Here is an 8,982-nt window from a genome sequence, read left to right as displayed (position 1 = left end):
TGTCTGGTTGCTTAACTTGTCTTTGCCTCGGTTTCCTCATCTGTAAAATGGGGATGATGAAACCTAGCTCCCAGTGAGTTTGTGAGAACTAAGCAAATGCCCACCATGTTGTAAACACTCATTAAATGTTGCTCTTATGGCTTCCCTTGCAGCCCTATGTGAATTCCAGGCCAAACAACTCTTCTAAGGCAGCACCAGCCAGGAAAAAGAGGTAATGAATAAAACAGGGCCAAAGACATTCACGGGCTTTTATTATCCAGCCTCCACCCACCTACCACAATTATATATAATTTTATTTGGAGTAGATCCACTCAGAAAATGATGCCAGGACCTGGAAAATGGGCACCCTCTCTCCCGGTTTTGGAGAGGCTACAGTTCTTCCTTCACTCTTGGCTTCTTCTCCTGTCCTAGAGGTCCCTTTGGCTCAGCTACCTTCTCCTCGTCCTCAGCCATTTCTTTCTGCCCAGCTGGCCCTTCCAGCTTGGTCAAGTTCTCCAGCTCAGGCAACTTCTGTTCTGGTAGCTCTTTCTTCGCAAAATGTACCTCCTTTTCCTCAACTAATACCTCCTTTTCTGTCACTTCACTTTGCTCAACAGACAGTAGCTATTCAAGAAAAGAAGAGTGGGAGGGATAGAGGGAAGAAGGTGGAGAAAGAAACAGAGGCAAGAATTACGCGATAATTATTGTAATTGCCAAGCTGCCTTTCTCTGCTCTATGCCCACAGTTGCGGCTGCCCCAGGCCTGGCTACTGAGATCCATTCCCGGATATTTGCTAGGACTAAAGAGTAGGTACTTTCTTTCCAAGCTGAGAGGGTGTTAGCTGAGAACTGTGGAGCAGTCATTGCCCCTCTGTGGGGAAATGCCTACTTGGGAATGAAGCCAACACAGAGGAAAACAGAGATGGGGAGACAGAAACAACTTTGAGCTTCAGGATCCACCCACATCTGACGTTCTCCCAGTTACAGGGGATAAATTCCCATTGCTGCTTAAGCCAAAGAGTACTGTGGTTTCTGACATTTGCAACTGAAAGGGTCCTAACTAATACAGATGACACCTTCCAGCAGATGGCCTCACAGAGGCATGAACAGAATTAGGAGAGAATGGAGATTGTAGAATGATGCCGGAGGGCAAGAGCCCATCAAGACATGTGGTTTCCCAGTCAGGAACAGTGGACCCAGGGAAGCAGCCTTAGGAGCTGTGTGAGACTTCAGAGCGTTTGCCCTTCTCAGTGTTTCTCAACTCCACCTTTCTGGTAGTATGTGTCCTTGAAATAAAGTCATCCAAACTGGGTTCATCCTCCATTCTCTCCAAAGTGCACAAGATTATGGAAATCTTGGTACCCTCGTGCCTAGTCTACTGAGTTCCTGATGGTTCTGTGTGGGACAGAATAATCCAGGGTACTGCTGTTTCGCCTTACCTCATCTTCGTCCTCAGTCTGGATCTCGATTTGACTTTCCAGGAAGTCAGAAAAGCCCTTCAGGGTATGTTCGCCCTTATATAGTACAGCCTAGGAAGAAAATGGAGCAGGGTCAAAATGGTAGCCCCTTCTTGCAAAATACTCAGGGATTGCTCCACAGGGAAATCCAGAGTCAAATTCCTAACAACCTAAGTGCAGTAAGCAAGTTCCTTAACTGCTCTGAGCCTCCATTACCATGGTTCTAACAGAAGCATAATGAAACGTCCTCCATCATAGGGCTGTGACGTAGTGGTTCAGAGCAAGAATTTTGGAGCCACACTATTGGGGCTCAACCCCTGGCTTCATCACTTAGCAGTGTAGTCTGGTTGCTTAACCTCTCTATGACTCAGTTTCCTTAACTGTAATATGAAGATAATAACAGTCCCTACCTCATGGTGGTGTTATAAGGATTTAATGAGTTACTATACGAAAAGCACTTAAAACAATGCCCTACTCATAGTCTGCACTATATATATTTGCTATTACTATTATTATTACTAAAGAATAAGAATAGTTATTTTACAAAGTGTCTGGCCTATGTTCTTGCTCAGCCATCACTAGCTTCCTTTCCTCTTTCAGTCTTTAAGAAGATTAGGAAACTGCTTGCTGCCCTCTGGCTGTCCAAACCCCTTTTCAGATAACTGAAGATCTGTGCCAGGTCCACCCTTTCAATCTAGGCACGTGCATCTTTTGCACCAGGAGGATGACACCTCTTTCACCTTCCTGTGGGCAGCCGTCTGCCTATGCCCTTGTTCATGTTATACTTCCTACCTATACTTCACACCCTTCTGATTTAAATCCCCACCGTTCTTCAAAGTCTCATGTCTGCCTGAAGACTTCCAGCCATATCTGTCCTCCAGTATCTGCCCTATCCAAGTCCAGTTGCATTTGGAGATGAGCCCATATCGTGACTTTTCCTCCACACTCAGTCATACTCTTCTTAGGAGCAGGGACTTTGGCTTGTGATTCTTTGATTGACATTCTTCCCCACATGCCAAAGTGGCATGAAGAATGGGTTGCATGAACACTGGTGATGTTCGATGACTCTAATACCAAAGTGTAAAATACTGAATTGTCTCTATTACGCATTCCTTCTTCTTCTGATAGCACTCCACCCCCAACACTCACACGGTGACTCCCCCGACCTTATTCCATATAGTCTGAATCAGGCTCAGCTCTAATACCAGAGGGAACCATTTGACCTAGACCTGACCATCAAAACACCCACATCGCCTTGACCACGATGACTGGGTCAGGGGGGACCCAATCAGAGTCTTGGGACTTTTGTGAAAGCGAATGGAAAACACTCTCTAATTTGAATATGAGAAGATAATAAGGGCTGGAGCTGAGAATGAAGTTGATTTGGTAAAAGGCAGAGCTGGAGACAGGGAGAGACTGAGTCCATGACAATAATGTAACATTTCCAGTTATGTGACTCCCAAGAGCCCCTCACTTGTTGAGAGCCAGTGGGGAAGAGCCTGAAGACGGGGTACCGGTCCAGGTACGTCAGCTGAAGGTCATTTGCTGTGATGTCGATCTTGGCGATGGTGACTGTGGAGTGGTTTTGATACTTTCTACCCAACTCTTCCAATACTGGGAACAGCGCCCTGCACTTTTGGGACCAGGGTGCATCTGGAAGAGAAGGGCCGTCACTCAAGCTTACACTAATAAAGACCCTGAAAGCCACATTCCCACGTAGACACAGTCACTGTGTTCCACTAATGGTCTGTTGCCGTGCAAATTGCAGCCCCCCTCTCTTCTAATAGTATGTTAGGTTCTTTTACCTTTCAACCATAGTACCTGATCATCATTAACTAAATTAGAAAAAACATACTAACCTAGCCCCCTTCCACTCAGACACTAAAGCTTTTTACATGTTGGGACATTTTCTTCTGTTCTTCTGTTCACCTCCAGGTGAAGAGGAAAACCAAGAAAAATATTTATGACAGATGATTCCTCATGTTCTGCCAGAAAGTGTGTGCGTGTGCGTGTGCGTGTGTGTGTGTGTGTGTGTGTGTGTGTGAGATAGCATGAGAGCTTTCCAGCAGAGGTTAAGCTCACAGCTCAAGGTCATTTAGTTAATTAAGCAGAGGAAGTGGGATTTGCAGACAGGTTGTTTTGAGCTGTGACCATGGTATCACACTGCCTTTCAGTCCCGTGGAGGAGAACGCACCCAGGAAGTGAACATGAGGTTGTGACAGGTACAACTACCCCCGGGGAAGGGGACACTGGACTTCCCCCTTGAGCTCTTGTGTGTGGCCCAGTCACCGGGACCTATGGAGAAAAATCTGAGACCAGCTCCAACATGGAAGGGAAACAACCTTGCCTGCTTGTTCCATTAAAATTTCTGGCTCTGTGGGAGGAGTGGCGTCAAAGGCCCTGGTTATTACATTTGGATGATCATCCCTCCATTTACAAACCAAGTGCTTCTGTGACCATCTGCTCTCCCAGCTGAATCCCCGAATCTCCCTTGGAGCCCAATGGGCCCTGGGTTGGAACACGAGGGGGCCTAATGGCGGTGGTCCCAGGGAGCCAATCTGACAGCCCTGCTTCCAAGAAAATGAAGCTGCTTTTGCTTTTTACCAGAACTAAGTGGGCATTCTCGTGACTCCCAGTGTCAGTGAGTACAGAAAGGCCTCCCTAGCCTCTCACTTAAAGGCAGCAGATCATGGTTATTCAGCCGTGCAGACTTTAAACCCCTGGCTCTGTGGATGAGCATCCATTCTAATGAGATTTTTAAAGGCCTGCATGATGTAATCCAGCCCTTGTTTCACCCTCCAGGCGATGATGGCATGGGAACTGGATTTGAACTTTTTGCCTTGCAATTTACTTACTATGTGACCTGGGGTAAGGTAATTAACTTCTCTGAGGCTTGGTTCCCTGATCTGTATCATGGGGAAATCCACTGGACCTTCCTAAGAGGCTTGTTTAGAGGAGGAAATGAGAGCAGGTGTATAAACTGCGAACTCATAAGTGCACAATAAATGGTAACTCCTCCTGTTAAGTAAAAGAGATGTCTGAAGTCACTGCATTACCACCCTTCTCTGTGTCTCAGGGTGGAAGAGAAGGTCCCTGGCTTTGGTTCTCACATGCAAATCAGAAACAGTGAGGGAGGGTCAGTAGTTCCTGGGTGAGCACTGGAAATAATTACAACAACAGGGAAAATAAGAGCAACAATACCTGTCATTTATCAAATGCTTACAAGATGCCAGACAGTGCTGCAAGTCTTTTACATGCATGATGTGGGTCTTCAGTTTGGCTGCACCAACTCAGGTATGTTAAGTATGGGCCATTTGATAAGTTACTTAACTTACACTGGTCACTGGTACAGCAGTTACTAGAGTAGGCACTGGATTCAGGCTGACTAGGTTCCAATCCCTTACTTAATTAAGTTCACATACTAGCTGCCTGACTCTAGTAAAGTTTCTTTACTTCCCTGGGACTCTGTTTACTCATCTGTAAGGTGGGAGCGATAAAGTAGCCACTTTCAAAAGTAAGGTGTGAGGGTTAAATGAGATACACAGGCCTGGTTTATCTAGCATTCAATCAGCGTTAGCCATCAGCATTACTGTTGTTACAAATAGTGGCAGGCCTGATTATGAGAAGGTATTCCACACATTCCAAGAATTTGATTTGGGGGGAGAGTTGCTTTGTAGCTGATAGCATCTTTTTTTTTTTTTAACTTCTTTATTGGAGTATAATTGCTTTAAAATGGAGTGTTAGTTTCTGCTTTATAACAAAGTGAATCAGCTATACATACACATATATACCCATATCTCCTCCCTCTTGTGTCTCCCTCCCAAACTCCCTATCCCAGCACTCTAGGGGAACCCAAAGTACCGAGCTGATCTCCCTGTGCTATGTGGCTGTTTCCCATGGAATCTAAAAAAAAAAAAAAAAAAAAAAAAAATGGTTCTGAAGAACCTAGGGGCAGGACAGGAATAAAGACACTGATAGCATCTTGATCCAAACTCTTTGGATGTCTGAAGACCATTCTTGGCATGGTGCTTTGATAGATTTTGGAGATTCTGGTACCCAAGAATTCAGGAGCTACACTGAAAAGTAATGTTGAAGCCACTGCCTCCAATGGCCTCTGCAGAGATACTTACAGAACATCACAAATACGTCCCTTTCCTTGTCAAAGACAATGGCGTTGAAGTTCTTCCCAACAAGCTGCTTAACCGGCCCCTGGTTCCAATAATTTGGAATTTCTTCACTGGATAGATGTTTCTGGAAAGCAAATTCGAGAGAGTTTAACGGTCTCCAGAAAGGGATTGGCATTTGGGGCTCCCCACCCTGACTGGAAACAATGGAGGACTTTCTCCTGTTCTTACAACAGCCTTGAGAAAGAGTTGGAAATGCTGAGATAGATCATGAGCTAGATGTGCAGCCTAGATTGTCCGGGGCACTGGAATCAGAGGGCTGATGAGGAGGCAGGGCTCCAAACCGGGGTGGATTCTAGCATTTCAAATACATGATGGTTCGAATTCTTAGATGAGAGTGCGTTCCACATCATTAACATCTAAACTAGTTTGTGTCCCTTCTCCCAAAAATATACCCATCCCCAGCTACCCCAAGAATCAAACTCAGATCATTTTACGTGACCTATAAAATATTTATCACACTTCGTTTCTTGACACCTTCTCCAAGCTCATCACCATTCTTCCCTTGCTTGCTTTCTTCAGCCACGCTGGTTTGTTTACCCAAAGGGCTAGCCTTCCACCCACTTCCTCATTCCCACATTCCCTTCTCTAGCAGATTTATCTCTACCTCAGATTTATCTTTCCGAATGATCTCAGAGGAGGACTTCCCTGACTCTACCCCAGACAAAGTCAGGCCCTGCTTTCATAAATTCTCATAATGCTTGGTACTTTTCCCGCATCACTTATTTTAACATTTATATTTATTTTTGTGGTTATTTGATTAATGTATCACTATCTCAGTGAATGGAATGTCACAAGGGACTTTTTCCTCCCCCGTCATTAAGTACAATGGAGTACTGGTACATCATGAGACCTCAGTCAATGTTTTGTGAACGAATGAAAGAATGAACCCAGCTCTTGCTTCTCTTTGAAGGAAGTGGTGAAAATCTCAGAACATATATTTTTCTCTGCAACCATTATTTTCTGAATATCTCTTGAATTCACACCCTCCTCTCTGTCTGCTCTGCTGCTACCCTTGGCCAGGTAGCTTTCATCTCTCGTCTGGTCACTGTAATAGCCTCCTAGTGTTCTCTCTGCATTTTGTCCTAACCCTCACCACACCTTTATTCTCCTATAAGCAGATTCTACCTTCACCCGACAAATCTGGCTTCCCACTGCTCTTAGGGTACCAAATCCTTAATATGCTTGCAAGTCCTTGCTGTCTGGCCTTTGCCCAGCTCACCAGCCTTGTCTCCCACTATAGCTTCCCTCATCCCCACCCCAATCTCTGGAAAGGACCTGAAAATTCTTTGTGAGGGAGCATAAAAAGTGTGGGGACTGGATATGAGAGATGGGGAATGGAGACTTAGAAATGGGCCAGATCAGGCACGTGACATAGGTCATGCAAAGGATGCTCATCTTCATTCCAAGAACACAAGAGGATTTGCTGGCCCTTGAGAGGAAGATAGACACCTCCTGAGATATAACCAGAGGGAGAGAAAGAGGACAGGCAGAGCTCCAGGGAGGTTTGTAGATGTGGTGATAGAAAAGGAGGGGTTCCTGTCTGAAGCCTTCTCTCTTCTTAATGTTATATGGTTAGAGTACTCAGTTCAGACTGCAAGTAGGAATGGGGTGGGAGGAGAAATAGACTCCGAGATTAAGAGAATGAACACACTAAGAGAAATTTATATAGAAATGTCAGGGCATTTCTAAGAGCCCACAGGATATTGGGTTTGTGATTCCATGAAGCCAGCCTGCCTCGCGGCGAGGTCCTTTTTCTCCAGGATTGGTCTGGAAGCAGTAGGGAAGTTAAGTGTGGGTTCAACAGGAGGGGTGATTTTGCCTGGTAAATACTACAGGGTGTAGAGGAGGTGGAAGGTGGAAGGGATCGAAGAGTTAAGGGAATCATCATCAGAGTGATGAACCGTGGAATCCAAGTTCATGAAGGAGGGCAATAAAGGGATGGTGAAACAGGATCAGGAGATTGGAGGCCATGAAAAGGGTTAGGGATTGTAGCAATGTGGCTACTAGAGAAAGGAACTAAGAGGACAGGAAGTGTGAAATCAGGCTTTCAGAGGGGCTGCCATCTCTAGAGTATGGCCATAAGAGCAGGTGGCTGAGAGGGCATGGATACACCATTACTGGAGAAAAGACCAGGGTTTTGGATATTGACATCTCTGTAAATGAGGGCAGAGTAGGGGTGGAGGGCAGGTCTGTGACGAGGAGCTGAAGTCCTCAGAGAGTGAAAGGGAAGTGATCAGAACAGAAATGGGAATCAGGAGCAGGTGGCCTAAAGTCCAAAGGTGTGGAATCCAAAGAATCTGGACTTTCTGAAGGCAGAGGAGGAGAAATGGTTTGGAAGTGGCCTGAAGGACACCAACCTTACCAACTGGCCTGTGATAATGTTGTCCGTTAGACAAAATCCAGCTTTCATTTGAGAAGGCTGAGGGGGAAGCAGTGTCTGTGGGGGGATGGACAGAAGGTAGTGGGAGCCCTCCAAGGTAAGGTGACCATACATTCCGGTTTGCCTGGAGAGTCCCAATTTATTTCTGCCATTTCAGAACACTTTTTAAAATTGCTTCCATTACTCTCAAAAGTGGCCCCATTTGGAAAATAAATAATATGGTCACCTAACTCAGAAGGACATAACTCAGCAGGATGGTTGAGGATATAGCAAGAGCTAAATAAACAGCAGGTGGTTATGTTATGGGGCTACATAGTGTTATGTAGCCATCCCTTTGCAGCCTCTCCTCCCTGGTCCCTAAAGCCTTTGAGGTTAAATCCTGATTGCTTCATATATGCCACCCCATCTTCTCCCCCAAGCAAGCATCTACCCTGGGGCCAAGTAAATCTTTCACATTAGAGTCTGAAAGAAGGATAAGAACCTACTTTCAGAGGATGCCAGCCCTGGGAGTGCCTGCATTTCATTTGGAGATTCCTACAAAGAAAATGCCTTTACTTTAAGAATAAAGAATTAATGGTGGAATTATAAGGTCAGGACAGATCAAAAGTTAAATTGATTCGAGGTAGGGAGATGGGGGTATTTCCTCACAAGAACCATGAGGTTGACCTTTATTCTGCCTCCCCATTCAGATGACTAAAGCCATCAGAATTACAGAAAAAGAATTATTTTGAGGCTCTGGATAAACCTTGTCCAAGGATGAGCTTACCTTGGCCTTTCTATTCAGGAAGTTCTGGCCGAATTTCTTGAGGTTTTCATAGGTTATTTCCTCGAAAGGCATTTTGTACCTTGCATCAGAGCTTAAGTTTAGAATTTGGACACATGGGATATCGGCCTCTGCGATCCGGAAGTATTCGAAGACACGTCCATTTCTGGGCTCGTCTGCATCCACAAGGATGAAAAGGATCTGCCAAACCAAACGA

General features: G+C 45.3%; 1 protein-coding gene across 1 annotated transcript in view; it reads right to left on the bottom strand.

Moving 5' to 3' along the window:
• Positions 1-369: 369 nt before the first annotated feature.
• The window catches only part of PDILT (protein disulfide isomerase like, testis expressed), a gene marked incomplete at its 3' end in the record, with an annotated part of 29,178 nt that continues 20,565 nt past the window's right edge, over positions 370-8,982 (bottom strand). The window contains exons 7-11 of the mRNA XM_081258026.1: positions 8,769-8,966; positions 5,566-5,686; positions 2,910-3,088; positions 1,418-1,507; positions 370-603 (exon numbers count right to left, since the gene is read on the bottom strand). Of these exons, the coding sequence (XP_081114152.1) occupies positions 370-603; positions 1,418-1,507; positions 2,910-3,088; positions 5,566-5,686; positions 8,769-8,966 (822 nt within the window). The remainder of the gene's footprint in view (positions 604-1,417; positions 1,508-2,909; positions 3,089-5,565; positions 5,687-8,768; positions 8,967-8,982) is intronic.

This window comes from Mesoplodon bidens (assembly GCF_964165515.1).
Source record: "Mesoplodon bidens genome assembly, chromosome: 15".
Lineage (NCBI taxonomy): Eukaryota > Metazoa > Chordata > Mammalia > Artiodactyla > Ziphiidae > Mesoplodon > Mesoplodon bidens.
Note: the sequence above shows the minus strand (reverse complement) of the source record. Positions and strands in the feature narration are given on the sequence as shown.